This window comes from Carassius gibelio, chromosome A15 (assembly GCF_023724105.1).
Source record: "Carassius gibelio isolate Cgi1373 ecotype wild population from Czech Republic chromosome A15, carGib1.2-hapl.c, whole genome shotgun sequence".
Classification (NCBI taxonomy): domain Eukaryota; kingdom Metazoa; phylum Chordata; class Actinopteri; order Cypriniformes; family Cyprinidae; genus Carassius; species Carassius gibelio.
Window position 1 is genome coordinate 18,583,962 of NC_068385.1, and position 19,701 is coordinate 18,603,662.

General features: G+C 35.5%; 1 protein-coding gene across 3 annotated transcripts in view; it reads right to left on the bottom strand.

The window, feature by feature from the left end:
* Positions 1-1,727: 1,727 nt before the first annotated feature.
* Positions 1,728-19,701, bottom strand: part of LOC128028687 (ferroxidase HEPHL1) — a 31,950-nt gene continuing 13,976 nt past the window's right edge. Inside the window, exons 12-21 of one of the 3 annotated variants that reach the window (XM_052615971.1) lie at positions 16,455-16,665; positions 16,139-16,278; positions 15,685-15,813; positions 15,468-15,574; positions 15,161-15,386; positions 14,879-15,018; positions 13,946-14,105; positions 8,690-8,743; positions 2,877-2,927; positions 1,728-2,770 (exon numbers count right to left, since the gene is read on the bottom strand). In XM_052615971.1, coding sequence (XP_052471931.1) covers positions 2,691-2,770; positions 2,877-2,927; positions 8,690-8,743; positions 13,946-14,105; positions 14,879-15,018; positions 15,161-15,386; positions 15,468-15,574; positions 15,685-15,813; positions 16,139-16,278; positions 16,455-16,665 — 1,298 coding nt within the window. In that variant the 3' untranslated portion in view covers positions 1,728-2,690. Of the gene's footprint in view, positions 2,771-2,876; positions 2,928-8,689; positions 8,744-13,940; positions 14,106-14,878; positions 15,019-15,160; positions 15,387-15,467; positions 15,575-15,684; positions 15,814-16,138; positions 16,279-16,454; positions 16,666-19,701 lie in introns of those variants that run through there. The other 2 variants (XM_052615972.1, XM_052615973.1) reach the window with 2 other exon arrangements.

Genomic DNA, 19,701 nt, shown 5'->3' on the forward strand with positions numbered 1-19,701 from the left:
TTTTGGGCTCATTGACCTGCTGCTGCATACATGATTTAATTGCCTTTTACCAGATTCAGTGCATCTTGAAATTGTACTTTTTTGTCTCCCATTTTCAGGACTAAACCTTTGAAGGGGGCCACTGTACTGCAGAGTTTTGTGGTTACAGCAGCTGTCCTTCCATCATCTCTTTTGGTAGGTATTAACCAATTCATACCAGGAACACCCCATAATATTTGCTGTTTTAGAGATGCTCTGACCCTATCATCTATCCGACACTATTTGGCTCTTATCAAAGGCACTTAGATCTTTTAGCTTGCCCATATTTACTTCTTCCAGCACATAGTCACATCAAAAATAAATAAATAGATAAAAAAGAGAACTAAACGAAGTTGGATGATGACATCACTGTTTTCTGGAGCACTGCTGCTTTATAGCTGAATTATACTAATTTAATAGTTAATGCTCTTCACACAGTCATTTGATTGAATTAAACAATGACACTATTCTTTCTTTCTTTCTTTCTTTCTTTCTTTCTTTCTTTCTTTCTTTCTTTCTTTCTTTCTGGATATGCCCATCTCTGAAGTTCCAGTTTTATGTCAATGTAAAAATAAAAAATTGAACAAGACAATATAATTTAGAAATTTGAACATTTGATGCCAAAATATGGCCTGTCATCTTTTCAGTTTAGCCTTCATCAACTAAGTTTTCATCTTCATCAGTAAATAAATTATTGGCCTCTGTATTCTTGGATAGCAATCAGCTTTTTGAAAGTCATTTCAAGGGTTTGCAGAACCGCAGTCTTCCACCTTAGAAATATATATATATATATATATATATATATATATATATATATATATATATATATATATATATATATATATATATATATATATATATATATATATTTAAGTTACAGTGTACAGTGAGTACCGTATATAAAATAGAATCATCCCCTTTAATAGCAGCCATCACCCTGCAGTGAAAACACTGCTGCTGGAACAGATGTTAGTGAGACCAGCAGAGGGTGCTCACCATGAGGTCTGTGTGGGTGCTAATGCCCCAGTATAGTGAGGGGGACACTATACTGACAAAAAGGACCGTCTTTCTGATGAGATGTTAAACCGGTCATTAAAAATCCCAGGATGTCCTTTGAAAAAGAGTAGGGGGCAAAAAAACTGAATCATTGAGTATTTTGTGGAACCACCTTTCCTTTAATTACAGCCTTTAGTCTCTTGGGATTTGTCTCTAGACTTTGCAATATTTGCCCAATCATCTTTGAAGAACTGCTCAAGTTCAGTTAAATTTGATGGTGAGCATTTGTGGACTGCAGTCTTCAGTTCATTTCACAGACTTTCAGTGGGGTTTCAGTCTGGTCTCTGACTGGTATATTCATCTTTTTCTCCTTTAAAGAGGTCATATGATGTTGCTAAAAAGAAAATTGTGTGCATACTGTACGTTATTGTTTCTCCTAAATACACCGCCTTTCTGAAACATTTTTTTACAAAGCTCATCATTCTGAAAAGCGAGGTGTGCTTTCCAGTGCATTGTGATTGGTTGAATGCCTCAAGCATGTGACAGAAATGTTATGCTCCTTAAATTCTGTGATACCGTGTGTCCCGGCACGACGAGACAAAACCAATAAAATGTGAAATGCACGCTGTATGACAATATGACATAAAAACCCTTTGGATACATATAATTGTAAACCACTCAAATACCATTCTTCAAAATACGAATACTACTAATAACATTAATAATCCGTCTCTTTATTTTATTCATTTTATTCTTTATTATATCCAGCTGACAAGTTGTGATAAGTTCATAAACAGTGCACAATTAAGATTAAAAATAGTTCAAATTAAAAATAGAAATGTTGCACAACAATCTTAAAACAAAAAAAATATTGATTAAAAACCAGTTCGTTGTAAAGCCATAAAAACAAAATTTTTTCATTCACACACTCATTATTCATCTTACTTTTACTCTGCTACCAATGCAATAATTTCACATTTTGTGTGTTTGCTTTATCTAATTAGTCTGCTAATCATTAATTAGCTTGTTGGTGTAGACTGCAAACCCTGAGGTGAAACTCCAAACAGTGTTTTTGTGTTGCAGCAATAACTATAACAGCAATAATAAGAGATTCCTGTTGTGTACAGCTAATGAGCTGATGAATGCTGTTGTCATGGTAACATTCCAGGCAAAGATCATGGACAAGATACATTGTCTTTCATCGCTCCCTTCATCAAGTGTACTCTAGACGAAACACAAGAGCCCTGTTCCCTCCAAAGTCCCCACTTCAAGGCCTCTGCTCTAGGATGCTCACTTCTGACTGGAGAGACATATGAAATGTGCTGGGGAGTAAACTATCTAGTTTATTTAGCAGTTAAATGTTTAAATCATAATGAAGCTCTATGGTAAAACTGTGATGGACTGATATTTTTAAGTAGCCGCAAGAGGCTTGAATAGCACATTCTTTAAGCTGATTTTATTAACTGAAAGATTAGACAATTAAATTAATCATTACTTGCATGTCAAGGCAAAAACTAGAAAGACTAATATTTATATCTCATTTGTTCAGTAGTTGTTTCCCTCATAAGCTGAGAAGTTTCCAGTGAGAATGCTAGATGAGGTAACTAAGTAGTGAGCATCACCATCACAGCAATAAATATTCATTCTGAGGGCTCATGGTCACTTTGTTCTGTTTTTCAGTGTGCTACAAAGTATGATAGGACAAATCCAAGGAAACACATCATCACAGTCGATGGATTTCTAAAATGACTGAAGGCTGAAAAAAAAAAAATCACAATGTGAAAACATTCCATGAACATTCCATGATTTTATTAAGTTTATTAAGAAGATAAATAATGCTGTGAATATAAAAGTTTATTTACCACTGCCTGACATTTTGCCAGTCTCTGATGATCCTGGTGAATTTGCTGACCCTAAGTATAATAGAAATAAAAACAATTAATGTATATAAATTCATATAAGTTTATTGTCACTCACTGTATCCAGTTTAGTCATTCATCAGAGTTGTTTACATTAAAAGTTAAAGGGTTAGTTCACCGAAAAATGCAAATGATGTTAATTATGTTAACATTAATAACTCACCCTCATGTCTTTGCAAGCATTGAAGCTGTGTGTACGGTCTACTGTCCATGTCCAGAAAGGTGAGAAAAACATCATCAAAGTAGTCCATGTGACATCAGAGGGGCAGTTAGAATATTTTGAAGCATCGAAAATACATTTTGGTCCAAAAATAGCAAAAACTACGACTTTATTCAGCATTGTCTTCTCTTCCGTGACTGTTGTGAAAGAGTTCAAAAACAAAAATTCAATGATATCTGGTTCGCGAACGAATCATTCGATGTAACCGGATCTTCTTCAACCAGTTCACCAAATCGAACTGAATCGTTTTAAACGGTTCGCGTCTCCAATACACATTAATCCACAAATGACTTAAGCTGTTAACTTTTTAATGTGGCTGACACTCCCTCTGAGTTCAAACAAACCAATATCCCGGAGTAATTCATTTACTCAAACAGTACAGTGACTGAACTGATGTGAAGAGAGAACTGAAGATGAACACAGAGCCGAGCCAGATAACGAACAAAACATTGAGTCGTTCACGAGTCAAGTACCATTTCTGTCAGACGCGTCTGATTCGTGAACCGAGGAGCTGATGACACTGCGCATGTGTGATTCAGCGTGAAGCAGACCGACACACAGAGCGTCTGAACTGAACTGATTCTTTTGGTGTTTGGTTCTGAACTGATTCTGTGCTAATGTTATGAGCGCGGGTAAACCGAAGGCTTGAATCAAGGGCAATCATCACAAATAATGTCATTACGTCGAGCGCAAAAGAACCGGTGAACTGCTTTCTTCAACCGGTTTATTGAATCGAAATGTCTGGAAGAATCGGTTCGCGGAAAAGAACCGAACTTCCCATCACTACTGGTGATCCGAACACCGATGCAACCGGTTCTTGACTCGAGGACAAGTCATTCGTTCGTTTGTTATCTGGCTCAGCTCAGTGTTCATCTTCAGCTCTCTCTTCACAGCAGTTCAGTCAGTGTACTGTTTGAGTAAATGAATTACTCCGGGATATTGGTTTGTTTGAACTCAGAGGGAGTGTAAGCCACATTAAAAAAGTTAACCGCTTAAGTCATTTGTAGATTAATGCGTATTAGAGACGAGAACCATTTCAAACGATTCAGTTTGATTTGGTGAACTGGTTCAAAAAGATCGAATGATTCGTTTACAAACCGGATATCATTGAACCGTTGTGTTTTGAACTCTCTCACAACAGACACGGAAGAGAAGACAATGCTGAATAAAGTCGTAGTTTTTGCTATTTTTGGACCAAAATGTATTTTCGATGCTTCAAAATATTCTAACGGACCCTCTGATGTCACATGGACTACTTTGATGATGTTTTCCTCACCTTTCTGGACATGGACAGTTGACCGTACACACAGCTTCAATGGAGGGACTGAGAGCTCTCGGACTAAATCTAAAATATCTTAAACTGTGTTCTCAAGATGAACGGAGATCTCCATGGTTTGGAACGACATGAAGGTGAGTGATTAATGACATAATTTTCATTTTCCTGTGAACTAACCCTTTAAGTCCATAAGTGAGAGAGGAATTATTCTTGACACAACTGAAAGCTCAGAAAAGAAATTATATGCATATGGTTTATAGGCATCATGTTTCATGCTATGCTTATTAATCATAATTTATCAAAATATTGTACTTTTTTACATTTTTGCAAACTTGAAAATAAGTGTTTTTTTTTTATTTATTCTCCTTTTGTGTTCCAAAAAAAATAAAAGGTTATGGCCATTAGATAAAGACCAGTGTGAGAAAACAATTATTTCAGTTTCATTTCTTGTTAACCTATCCCTTTAATGCATGTTGTTTTGCATTTTGAATAGTTTTATTTATACATATTTGCATATTTGAATATTTGCAATAAAAAAGAAAATTATTTGCAATTCCAATAAAGGCAATTAAAATTAAAATTTGTGAACAACTCTTATCCAAGTAACGGTAAGATATCAGCATTTCTTTTAAACCAAGGCAAATATGAAAGATAAAACTATCCATGAAGAAATCTGAATTTCAACTTCTGGGCAATGACTTTCTGGTGTTGTGCTGACATTTTGACATTTAGCTCAACTGTGTCCCATTTCTGTGGATAATTTTTCAGATTTTTCTGGACTTTGATTTTACAATGAATAAAAGCCTATATTAAATCTGTTCATCATATAAAGCGATCAAGTCTTTTCAGAAAATTTGGACAAAACAGATTATGGATTAGTTTCAAGATCTCTTTACATTAACAGCAATAATAAGAGATTCCTGTTGTGTACAGCTAATGAGCTGATGAATGCTGTTGTCAGGGTAACATTCCAGGCAAAGATCATGGACAAGATACATTGTCTTTCATTGCTCCCTTCATCAAGTGTACTCTAGTCTAGACCAGTGGTTGTCAACCTGTGGTATGGCAACTGGGCCGCCAATTACTATTAAAAGAAATAATAATATTGTTAATATATGTAAAAATGTGTAAGTCATAACATCATAACATCATTTCATATATATAATTAAAAAAAAAAAAAAAAAATTATATTAAACTGTTTCCATGCTTCCTCTATTCGAGCTTGCTGATTGGTTTAAGAATAAGCCACCAATTTATCTTAGATATTTTTGCTGCATATGCTACAGAACAACAAATTCAAACATCCATAAATGGCTGCCAACGTGTTCCGTCCTGACTGCTTGCTCCGCTGACTGTCTACCCACTGACGAGATGGATCTGTTTTTCCCGTTTTGCTGAGCGGTGCCAGTCCGAGTTATTTTCTGTTCATTTTCAGACCATTCTAGGGCTGTGCGATTAATCGAAATCGTCATAAAATCACAATTTGAGCATCGTGATTTCTAAATCGCTTTATAGCACGATTTTCCGCGGCCCTGACAGAACAGAACAGACTGGGCATATGCCTAACTCCAGGTTCACACACTGTCTGTGATGCGCCTTTTTTACGAGCCCATGTTAACGGATCAGTGCTCACACTGCACGCAGTAAAAGGCTGGAAATAAAAATAATTAATATCATGAGCATAGAGAGAATTGTGAGTGCAGGATGCAGTTTAAAGGTGCTGTAGGGAACTTTTGTAAAAAAATATTTTTTACATATTTATTAAACCTGTCATTATGTCCTGACAGTAGAATATGAGACAGATAATCTGTGAATAAATCAAGCTCCTCTGGCTCCTCCCAGTGTCCTATTGCCATTTGCAGAAAGTCATGCGCTCCCGGTAAGAAATCAACCAATCAGAGCTGCGGTCCGTAACTTTGTTTGTGTTCAAAATGTAGAAAAGTGAACATAATAAGCGAGTACACCATGAATCCATTTTCCAAACCGTGTTTTTAGCTTGTCCTGAATCACTAGGGTGCACCTATAATAAGTGTTTATATTCGGACTATTTTAGATTGCTTCGGGGATACCGCGGCGGAGTAACCCAGTACCTTTGTGATTCTTCATAGACATAAACAGAGAGAAGTAGCTCCAGCTACAATGTTCCTCCACAAGATGCAAGCAGTTCTGTTTATTAACAGCTAGAGCGTCAAAAGTTCCCTACTGCAGCTTTAAGTGAGAGGAGACACGTTTTAAGTACGCGCACTCTCTCCGGGCAAGCACTTCTGGTTTTGTGACAGAGCAAAGGAAATCTGCGTGAGAGAGATTCGTGCATTATTTTAACGTGCTTTCGCGTTACAATAACTCTCTGCTGCTTCTGCACTGCTTACACATACTGTATACACACTGCAATCGGAGTATGTGTGAACCTGTATAATGTATGACAAATCTATTTCAACACCTGAGGCACCGCTACAATTAATGAGCTCTATGTACAATGCATGGCCAAAAAAAAAAAAAACAAAGTACCTGGACACAGTTTTTTTTATATATATTTTTGCCATAAGTCTATACATTTTTTTTACACCTTTACTATAGTGATAATTTTGACAAATGTCTGTTCTAGAGACATTACAACTTTTTGATAAAGCTCTAATTGGTTTTCTTTTGGAAATTGTTTAAGATTCATCCTGAATGCATTTATAACTGTAAAGCATATAATTGTGTGTCAAAATCGTGATTAAAATCGAAATCGCAAAATTGATCAAAGAAATCGCGATAGCACAGCCCTAGTTCAATCAATAAATACAGTTAACAATCTATCTTCTGTGTACTAAGTTATTAACTCAACAATAGTGGGGTCAGTTAAAATAGTTTTTTTTATTTTATTTTTTTGTGCAGTGGGCCACGCAAACATATGTGTTTGGTTGTGTGGGCCGCAAGATGAAAAAGGTTGGGAACCACTGCTCTAGATGAAACACAAGAGCCCTGTTCCCTCCAAAGTCCCCACTTCAAGGCCTCTGCTCTAGGATGCTCACTTCTGACTGGACAGACATATGAAATGTGCTGGAGACTAAACTATCTAGTTTATTTAGCAGTTAAATGTTTATATCATAATGGATCTCTATGGTAAAACTGAGATGGACTGATATCTTTAAGTAGCCGCAAGAGGCTTGAATAATACGTTCTTCTATAAGCTGATTTTATTAACTGAAAGATTAGACAATTCAATTATTATAATTAATCATTACTTGCATGTCAAAGCAAAAACATGCATGTAGAAAGACAAATATTTATATCTCATTTGTTCAGTAGTTGTTTCCCTCAAAAGCTGAGAAGTTTCCAGCTATGCAGTGAGAATGCGAGATGAGGTAACTACTGTAAGGCCCAATCCCATTTATACCCCTTAGCCCTTCCCCATTCCGTTTCGCGTGTTCACATGAAGGGGAAGAGGTGTCTCGATTTTCTTTTGGTTGGAGGGGTAGGGGTAAGGGAAAGGGCCAGATATCCCTTCAAACGAAGATTTTTCAGGACCACACTTCAAACGAAGGGGTATGAATTATCTCGGCAACATGGCTGCTTCAGCGAACAAAAAGAAACATAAATGTAAGCATTTTTTTGGCATAAATAAAGATTTTAACGAAAAGTAATCATTTGTTTTATGTTACATTCAATCATGACTTCATATTAACGTTCATTTAACTCAAAGAAATGTTTGCAAATAATTGCTAATATTTGCTAACGTCATATCATTATAGACTGCGCAACAGTACCACAACATATTTTCATGTCTGATCAGGGTGATAACCACCTTAGACATTGATGGGGGCTAGTCCCCCCCAATAATTACAAATAGCAAAAACCCTTTTCTCAAATATTGCCTATTCGAGAGAGAAAGAGAGAGAGAGAGAGAGAGAGAGAGAGAGAGAGAGAGAGAGAGAAAGAGAAAGATGGAGGTTTTGTATATTCACATCTGTGCGTTTTTCTTTTTAGAGTGAGTTTACTTAAAAACAGCTATTGTATTCTCTCGTCGCTGGAAAATATAATGTAGCGATTCAGTATTTAAACTGTATTTAAAAAAAGTTTGTTTTCTTCTGGATGTGTGAGCTGTTCAATTTCTGATATTGTGTGTGTGTCAGTAAGGAGCTCATTAATACAGAACGATAATTAAAGGCTCTAATGCACACCAGCACACTAGTATATGTGTGTATTGTAAGAGCTGGACGACGAATGATGACGTGTGATGTCATGGTAGTGGTGTCAATATAAAAGTTTATTTACCATTGGCTGGAATATTGTCACCAATCCTTGATGATCCTGGTGACTTTGTTGACCCTAAAATAGAGTAAAATAGAAATAAAAACAATGAATGTATATAAATTCATATTCATCAATTCAAGTCTATTGTCACTCACTTTAACCAGTTTAGTCATTCATCCTCTCTAAAGAGTTGTTTACATTAAAATTTAAGTGCATAATAAAATCCCAAAACCCTAAGTGAGAGAGGAATTATTCTTGACACAACAGAGAGCTCAGAACAGAAATGATATGCATATGGATTATAGGCATCATGTTTCATGCTGTGTTTATTAATCGTAATTTCTCAAAATTTTGTACTTTTGGATTTTACATTTTTGCAAACTTGAAAAGAAGATTTATTTTTATTCTCCTTTTGTGTTCTGAAAAAAAAAAGGTTATGGCCATTAGATAAAGACCAGTGTGAGGAAACAATTATTTCAGTTTCATTTCTTGGTAACCTATCCCTTTAATGCATGTTGTTTTGCATTTTGTATAGTTTTATATTTGAATATTTGCAATAAAAAGTCAATTATTTGTCATTCCAATAAAGGCAATTCAAATTAACATTTGTGGAACAATTCTTATCCAAGCAACGGTAAGATATCAGCATTTCTTTTAAACCAAAGCAAATATGAAAGATAAAACTAGCCACACAGCAAAATCCCCAGTGTTAATTTAACACTCTGAGTGTGGACTCATATAAACACTAAAGCAGTGTTAAAAGTAACACTGAAGCAGAGTTGAAGTTAATGAGATAATTAAGAAGTTAATTGAGTTATGATTGACCATTATTGAAGACACCTGATGTTAACAAGCAGAATCACCAAACGAGAAAATCACAATTTGTGTGTCACCATTATAGTGTTCAGTGTTTGCTTTAGTTGGGATCTGGGCAAAAATCATTGGGTGTTAATGATTATGTTTTAATGTAATTGTTGCTTGACCTTGATCACCGAACTCATTTACAGTCTCTTCATTAAGATTATCAATCGTTATTGATTGTAACAGCTTTGATCCCACAACAAAAGAATTTGTATTTTCTATACATTTTGTAGGCATCTCTTGTAAGTGATTCAGATTTTTATTTATTTTTTTATTAAAGAATTCTAATTTTAGGCACACACAGATAACAATAATCAACGTATGAATCTCAACAACGGTGACAAACAGCATATTCAGATAAACAGACCAACTCTGAACATCACAAAACTAGATACAAACCAATTCACATAAAAACAGCAAAAATAAAATATAGTTAGAATAAAAAGTTAAAAAGACAGTTCAGCTCATAATTTATTCATGCCGCAATGCATGATGGGAGCCATGGATGAGTTTTTATTGGCTACAACATGCTTTTTTTTGTAGAACTAACTTTTAAAAATGTCATGTTATGGCAAAAATGCTGGATCACTTTTTTTCACCTAATTTATGTACACAGTAAATAAACCTGAACTCAGGCATTCAGGTCATTCCATGAAAATTAATCCTAACCACAATCAACACCATAAGATTGCCTTTGCTGTGGTCTGTCTGTATGTTACCACATCCACACAAAATCTAAAGTTTTTGGTTCATCTACTTATTAATACCACTTCCTGTGAATATTGAGTTTTTTAGGTTTTCCACAAGTTGAGTGGACTTTGTTGCTTTCTTGATTTGGAAGCTGTCATCTTGAAATCTTGTATCCATCTCTATTGCTTACAACACTCTGGGAGCCTCTTTAAGTTCATTTGAGAAAAGCAGGCATGGCATACAGTATAAAGCAGTTTTGTGCTTTTGCTGTAAGCAGGTCAATCCCTTCTGAGCTTTTCTCTTACACTGGAAGCTTTTGTGAACTGCAAATATCCTGGAAATTGCTTCCCTTGTGAATCTACTGGCAGCTCCTTCAACACGTCTGCAACCTTTGTAGCTAACTTTCTGAGAATTATCTCCCTTTCGAAATGTATTAATTTGTCTGACCATAGACCTGTGTCATTGGTTAGGTAATCTGTGTTCTCATCTTCCTCATCACCTCTACTCTGCCTCTTTTCTTCAGCTTTTGTTGGCTTAACTGTACTGCCTACTTCCATCATCAATGTCACTTCTTCCGCCCTTGACCTGATCTTCCTGCCCAGCACTTTTTTTGTTGTTGTTGTTGTTTCGACATACTAATAAAGTATATTTTGGACTGTAAATTAAGAAAACTATACCATATTAATTTAATATGCACATATATCTCATGAGCTGTTACACACTGACACCATTTACATAATAAAAAAGTAATTCTATCATTTGTATACAACAACTGCAAAGTTTTCTAAAGCTCACTTTTTTCCCCTAAATGTCTCTATCAACTCCTCCTCCTCTCCCTGTATCAGACCTTCTTTAGTTTATTTGAAAACCTGCGCTAACATGAACTAACAATTAACAGTTGTAGTTTTTATTAACAAATCTTAACATAAAAATGAATAAATACTGTAACAAATGTATTGCTTATTGTTAGTTATTAACTAACATTGCTAATAGTTCCATAGAGAATCTATCACAGTCAAAGAAACCTGTGCTTCAGACCACCTCAGCAGAGCCACAAACTGATCACCTCCACGCCACACTGAACTGAGGCAGTAATTAAAGCAAAAGGAGCCTCTACCAAGTATTGTGTACATGTACAGTAAATTAACATACTTTCCAGAAAGCCAACAATTCACAAAAATATATATATTTTTTATTGGATTCATGAAGTATTCTAACTTGTAGAGATTGTGAATTGGTGGGTTTTTGTTAAATGTGAGCCAAATCGTCACAATTAAAAGAACCAAAGACTACTTCAGTGTGTGTGCACTGAATTTATTTAATAGACAAGTTTCACAAATTGAGTTGAATAAATGAAATAAATGAACTTTTCCACGACATTGTGATTTATGAGATGCATCTGTAGCAACCGTACTGAATGTGTATAATCTGACACACATAAATACACAAATAGACTCTTTAAATGTTTTAGCCGAACAGAATGTCACCATGAAGTCAAAAATTATATTTTTTATTTTTTATGGAATGATTTCTCTGTGCACATCATTATTTGATTTTAAAAATGAATGTGCCAGTGTTATCTTAAATCAAAAACATTAACTTCCCATTGTATTTAAAATGCATTTCATTCTTAATATAGCTCAAATCTATTAACATATTAACTGAAATATCAAATGAGGCTTACTGATATAAAAATTATAATTAAACATCATTTGGATTACTACTTGTGGACAATGTCCATTTCTTAATTTTAATCCTAAAATGAGTTTTAATCTCACTAATGATGAAGGTTATATGATCTCTGTAGAATATGTGTCTTTAAATGCAAGATATTTGAGGTATACCTGAAGTATATTTGCAATAGTACCGCTTTAACACAATCAAATATACTTCAGTATATCTTTAGTTGGACTTCAGCACTACTTCAGCACCATAAAAAAGTGCATTAAGTTCAAACTTAATCCTTAAGCAATCTTTAAGTATACCAGTTGAGTATACTAAAAGTACAATTGCATGGTATTTTTATTAAGCACATAAAATGTAAATGTATTTGTAATATACTTGGCATGCAAAAAAAGTAACTTTTAGTATGTTTATTTTTCACTAGGTTCCCCTCCTCTCACAACAACTCTTCTATGATGATTATGTGCACCAGCGTGAGGGCTGGACACTAACCCCTCCCCTCTAGCAATCTGACGCTCATGTAAAATTGTAGCAATTAACAAACAACAAGTCCCATTTTTTTTTTGGTAGAATGGGTGTACACAGCAAAGGAAACACTGCATTTTTATGACATATTTTATTTGTATCATCATCTCTGTGGCACACCTATTCTCTCTGGTTATGTATTTTGTTGTCTCTTGTGCAATTTCATCCCCCCTTCTTTCTCATTTTTTTTTTTCCATTTTAGTATTTCTTTGTTCAGAATTTTGCACAATTTGTCAATGTTTGTCAGTGTTCTAGCAAGCTGCTTCTTTGCTGAGATTCATCTCTCAGTCTGATCAGAATCCTATCTTGGATATATTCATCTTATATATAGTCCCCATATAGTCCCCTAACAAATTGCCTCCATCGTCTCCCCTACTCTGTGACTCTGATGAAAGTCTGCTAATTTGTGTATATAAAATTCTTTCAAAGGAATGAAGTGCTGGTCAAATGTCTGAATCACTACTTCATAGTTTTCCTTGTAGTCATCATTATCGAACGCAGACAATTTAAATACTGCACTCTCTGCTTCCTTCACCATGGAATAGATGATCTGCACATTGCCAAACTTTTCATGAACTTGAACCTGAGCATGGTCTTCAATCAACAAGGGTATATGCGATCACCTGAACTATTACCCCTTTTCTGGCACTGTTATGAAACATAAGGACTTCCATGCATACCGGAACCTGAACACATTACTGAATATGTCCATAAAGATCACATACAGAATGACCAATTGGAAAGCTTGTGATAAAATCCATTAACTATTTATCACAGAGTCTCCAGCTAGATTCTGACGCAGTAACAGCAACGACCGAAAATAAGGTTATCGTCCCGTGAGCAAACTGCTTTAAAAACAGAAACTTATTAAAAATACCAAGAACCCCCTGTAGTTCCCTCACAAACACATTTGGGGAACCCTGATTTATGTTATCATTCGTTTTTAAAGCAATGCAAATACTTTGTAGATCATCTCTCTATTGTATGTGAATAAAAGCTTCAAAAGATTCACAAATGCAGAAGAACATTCACAATATACTACTGCAGTCGGCTCTCTATTTTTGCCACATAAATACATTATTGCATAAATATATACAAATGCTCCTTGTGTATTAGTGGATTATACTGTACATTTTAAAATCTATATAAGCTTCTTATTACGCATTGATTCTCGCTTTTGTCAATCACCCTGCGCATTCCTGGATTTACATGTGCATTTGTTGCAGTGTCTGTGAACAAAAGATTAACAAAAATCCAGCTTCACTCCAGAAAATGCCAACTTTTCGGGCCACTATTTCGTTATTGATGTTTTTGTCATATTGGGTTTACCATCTACACACACACATACTAGAAAGCCGAGGCAGTACTGGACACTAATGCACTAATGCAAGAGTTTGGAAGAAGGATTTGACACCAACCAAACAACTTGAACTCTAAGGGGAAAAACAGACTTGAGTTTAATTGTGAAAGCATGTGAAAGGTGCTCTGCAGGCCTATTTGAAAACTTTTACTACTAACCTTTAGGATGAACAGTGAAAATGGCCTCCATGCCCGCATGGATGTGGTCGGTCACATGGCAGTGAAGCAGCCACTGCCCAGGACTTCCTGCAGTCAGCTCAATGGTCTGAAATGTTCCTGGGAACAGGTCGTATACATCAGCTCGATGAGAATGATTCATCTGAGGGAGAGAAAATCAGTGTTTGAGAGACATTTGAACACTTAAGCTGTATTTATGCATTCGTGTGTTTTGGGAGTGGATCTACGAGGGTGGCACGGAGGGGAGATCACTCTAGCATTCGGTATCTCAATGTATAAAATCTAAATGTAAGCAGTGTCTCCTAGTCTGCCTTTATTAGCAGAGCTTCAATATGATGAGATAAAAGGCAATGTAATGCAAAGGAATGGTAAAATGTCATTCTATTACTTGGTTTTCATAAGAAAAAACAAATGCTTATAGTAAATCAAAAACAGAAAGTGCAAACAGCAGAGCCCAACTAATGAATAATGCTTCTTATAGCCAAGTTATAGTTTTTAATGAATGATGCAAAAAGACTTGCAAACACTAAGTTTGAATTCAAGGACTGCCTCTGCTCTTTACTGATCTCTGCTTTTATTATTCAGACAGATATTTTTACCATTCGGAAAAAAAAGAAAAAGAAAAAAAAAAAAAAATATATATATATATATATATATATATTTTTTTTTTTTTATTTATTTTTTTTATTATTATTATTATTATTTTTTTTTTTTTAACAATACAATTATAGCTTTGTGGTTCCTCTGAGGAAATGCACCTGATTCACATATTTACAGACATGAATGTGTATGTCAGGTCATAAATTCACAAGAAATATGCTTGCTTTGGCATCAGCACTCCTCATTGTCCTCATGCCACCCCTTTGCCACTCCATAATTTTTTTTTTTTTTCATCTGGTGTGTTTATGTATATACTTTGTAAATGAAGCTCTGAGCATGGAAATGCACAGTGTGCATGTCCACTTCATTCCCCAGTCCTATCAAGTACCACTCAGTCCTGTCATTCTCTGTCATATTCAACCCATGGAGGTTAGCATACAACTTTCCATTAATGCCTGTGGAAGAGAGAGAGAATATCAAGTTCTTCAAAAAAGTCAATCTGAAGGCACCATGTACTTCTCCAGTGAATTTGTAACATAGATAATGCACACGCGCGCACACACACACACACACACACACACACACACACACAATTACCATGCATTTTGTTGCTCTCCATAAATTCCCCATCATATTTTTCAAACTCTTCTGGGTCTGCCTTCATGTAAGTTTCTATGTTTTCATCCAGGTAGTGGGACTTATTTTCATCAAACACCAAAAAGAGGAGGGCAAACTCTTTATCAATGTCTTTTCTGCGTCTTTTGGTGTCCAGGGTTTTTTTGCGGCACACTATCAGTGGACCCACCAAACCACTCATCAAGTCCTGAAGAACATTCACAATGTAGAGCTGTAAATCTGTAAAAACTCACATTATCAACTTCACTTTCAGGTTTCATCTTCATACCTCAACTAAGCTGACCGAGGAGTAGTAGGCAAACGTTATACAGTTTGGATCACTGGGACCCGGACCTGATCGTTTTGGAATGGTCCAGGTGTATGTCATCGTATCACCTATAACACATGTAACACATGAACACAGAGAGGTTTACTTATTGGTATACTATTAAATCACTAGTTCCCAAATAAAAAGACAAATGAGAGAAATCTGTGTAATAACACACCTGGCTGAACACCATCCTGATGGGTTTTACTGGTCTTCACTCCATGGGCATGAATAGAATATGGCTTTGTGGCGTTGTTTTTAAACACAACTTGAATCGTCTCACCAACCTCAGCTCTAATGATGGGTCCTACAGATAAAATGAGACTCACTATAGATTCACAAAAGCAAAGGTAATGAGCTAAACAAAGCTCTAACAATAGGGAATATTCATCTAACACTCATCTTTAAATGTGTGATGCTTATTGTTTTTGTTACTAATTACATCTCATATACACACATATACACACACACACACACACATTTATATGTATACATTAATGATTATAGAGAAGCAGGTTTCAAAACGACTTACATAAATGCAAGATTTACAATTTAATCTTAAGGAGTGTTTTTTAGAAGAAGAAGAAAAAAGGACTTTATAATTCACACTTCCAAAATCAGATGTGCCATACCCATTATTTCCAAGTGCTCCTCCTCTGGACGCCTGGGTTTCCTTGTGTTAAATGTGTCATCTGTGTATTCACGAAACACCACCTTCTTATATTTACCACCAATCTGATTTTCTGATTGTTCAAGGAAAATACTTCCAGGGCTGAGAAAATCAGGAAAAGAAAGAAAAAAAAAAAGATAATGTGTGCAGTAATGTGTCTAAATGTGTACACATTCTAGTAATCCAAAAATAACAATAAATAGGTAAATCTGTGTGGCTAGCTTTGTGTGAAATATAGAGTCTCAAGCACACATATGCTTTTAGGTTTGTGTGAATACCTTTTCAGCATTGTAAATTTGTGTTTCTCCAATTCCCATGTGCGGTCTGGGGCATAATCCCACTCCATTTCCTCTGCTGCTATATAGTAGTGCTCTGTGGAGGGGAAATGTTCTGGTGCAGGAGTCACTGTCGAACAGGCCTTGACATTGTAATGTTGACGCATACCGGCTTCGTAGTGATCACCTGTACGACAGCTCAGCTCAAACTGGCCTGAGAGGAGAAGAGCATACTGATGAGCAAATGTTTACTGTCAAAAGAATAATATCATCTGCATTTTGTTTATATATTTTAATAATTTAACAAAATAAAAAGCTTTTCATACATTATACATTTCATACCTAGCAGCAACTGTATATGGAAGCAGAAAACTGGCATAATCTTCCCTAACTTTGTTACACCATTGTTGTGCCAAATCCTACACCAATACACCAATCCACTACAGGATTGGGACACCACTACCATGACATCACACGCCATCATTCTTCATCTAGCTCTTACAATACACACATATACTGGTGTGCATTAGAGCCTTTAATTATCGTTCTGTATTAATGATCTGCTTACTGACACACACACACACACATATCGGAAATCGCGCAGCTCACACATCCAGAAGAAAAGAAACTTGTCAATGCTGCCCCATGACTTTTATTAAATACAGTTTAAATACTGAATAGCTACATTATATTTTCCAGCGACGAGGGGATACAATCTCCATCTCTCTCTCTCTCTCTGTCTCTCTCTGTCTCTATCGAATAGGCAATATTTGAGAAAAGGGTTTAGCGATTTCTAATTATTGGGGGATAAGCCCCCATTAGTGTCTATGGCAGTTATCACCCTGATCAGACATACACTGTTAAAAATCGCTGTAAAAAATACGGCCAAATTTTGACAGTAACATACTGTTTTTCATTAAAACGGTGCATTCTGGGTAATATTTCGAGAAGGTAGCCTGCTGCTATATATCGTTAATTAACAACATTCAAAGTCGACACTCAGCGGCTGTGTTTCAAATCACACCCTACACCCTCATTCACTATTCCCTACATGAGTTTACTAATATAGCCCACCTGACAGAGAGAATGAAAATTAATGAGTGAATTCGGACAATCATCAAAAGCTGCTGTTAATGAGTAGAATCACTGAAGAAAAAAGAAACAAGACAAACACAAGAAATACAACTGACTTCAGCCACAGCTTTAGATGAAATCAACTGAAGATTTAAACAATCAACAAACAGCTTTATCAACTTCACTCATTACTAACCAGACTGACTTTATTTCTGTCAGATCAGAGAACAGAGATCAAAAGATCTTATTGAGAATTAAAGAGATTTAGATGATAATGTTACTGTTTTGTTTGACGTTACCATTGTGGAGATCAGTGTTTACTTTAGTTGGTCTCCTGACCCTTGACTTTTCTTTGTAGTGATGGGATTTATGGCTCTTTGAGGGGATCCGGATCTTCGCGATCCGTTCCTTTCAAAGAGCCGTTCAAAAGAATGGCTCTTTTGGCTCTTTTTAAATATTTAGTCAGTTTTAAGAAGCCAGCTTGGGAGCATCTCAGTTTATCCTGGAAATAATCACTGGGAGGTATTATGAGGTGAGATTTGTAGTCAAATAATTAAAGCTCAGATATCACACACCAATATCTGAGTTTGAATTATTCTGAAATATTGATTGTTACCTCATTTCTCATGTGTCGACTATATTCCATAGGGTTGCACAAATCCCTCTGCTTAGACAGTGACATCATTATTTTGATTTACCTTTAGTACAAAGTGTGTGTGTTTTGTGTGTGTGTGTAAAACTACGTTGACTTATGTTATTCATACAATACCTACTCACAAATAAACATAATAAACGAAGCCGGCTGCAATGAATTTCTGTGCAAAACAGCTTTTACTACAAACACTTCCACACAAGAACATTGTTATCACACAAGAACATTTTGATAGAAAACTATTTTTTTTTTTAAGTAGATAAAATTAGAATAAATAAAATGGAAATGTCTACATACTACATACTATTACTACTGTAAACTTTGCAAATAGGACATCAGCCTCTTCAAGTCAATGAACAATAACAAAGTGGGCTGCAATGAATGTCTGTGGAAAACAGCTTTTAGTGAAACATTTCTATACAAGTACAGTATCACAAAAGAACATTTTTAATGATTTTAAAATAAGTTTTAAATGGACACAAAATGCAATGTAAATGCATGCACAACTAATAACTAATATCATCACGCTATAAAGGGTTGACCTTCGCTGGGTGCGCCCCTCCCCCTATAACTGTTCTGTCTCCTGGCGGAGCTCATTTGTATGAACACGCATAGGAAAAAAGAACGATAGAAAGAACGGCTCCTCTCCAGTCGCGACTCGGCTCCCATCGTTCATGTTTATGAGCCGTTCAAAAGAATCGGTTCGTTCGCGAACGTCACAACTCTATTTCTTTGCTGTATTTGTATCTTCATGATACATCTGTTACAGCAGTATTAATTTTAATAGTCAAGTGATTATGGCTGTTTCTGTCAGGCGTGATCTACTAGACTGACTTAAAGTGTTGCTATAATAATCAAATATTAATTTGGTGTTGAAATATGTGAGTGATTGACACAATTTATTTTTGCTTCTTCAGTTTTGTGAGATTGAACTGTAACGTGATAACCAGAACTTATGGCTTTAACGACAGTTTTAGTTAAAAAATATTTCGGGCAGCAGTCCTCACAACACTCAAAGAGAGAAATCAACAATCAGCATATTAATCTCAACAATGGTGACAATCAAAAGGTTCATGATGCAATGCATGCTGGGTACCAGCACAGGATAAAACTCATCCATGATTCCCAGCATGCATTGCGGCATGAATAAATTATGCCCCTGAATTGTTCACTTATTTTCTTGAATTATTATGTGCTTATCATTTTGCATTTGTTTTAAGTTTTAGTAGCATGTGTTGTGATGTTCAGAACTGATCTGTTCATTTATTTTGTGGATTGTCACCATTGTTGTGATTCATACGCTGATTCTTGATGTTTCTTTCTAAATTTCAGCAAAGGTTTTTTTTTTTATTATGAGTGAAATTTTCTTAACAGTCTTTCATAACTTATGGCTCAGCAGTGTTCCTTCTCATGCTGTAGTATCAATATTCAATAAGAGAAGAGACACGGGATTAGTTCAGAAATAATAGTGTTTGTCTTGTCAATCTATAAACAACAATATCAGATTTGTTTGTTTTTCTTCTG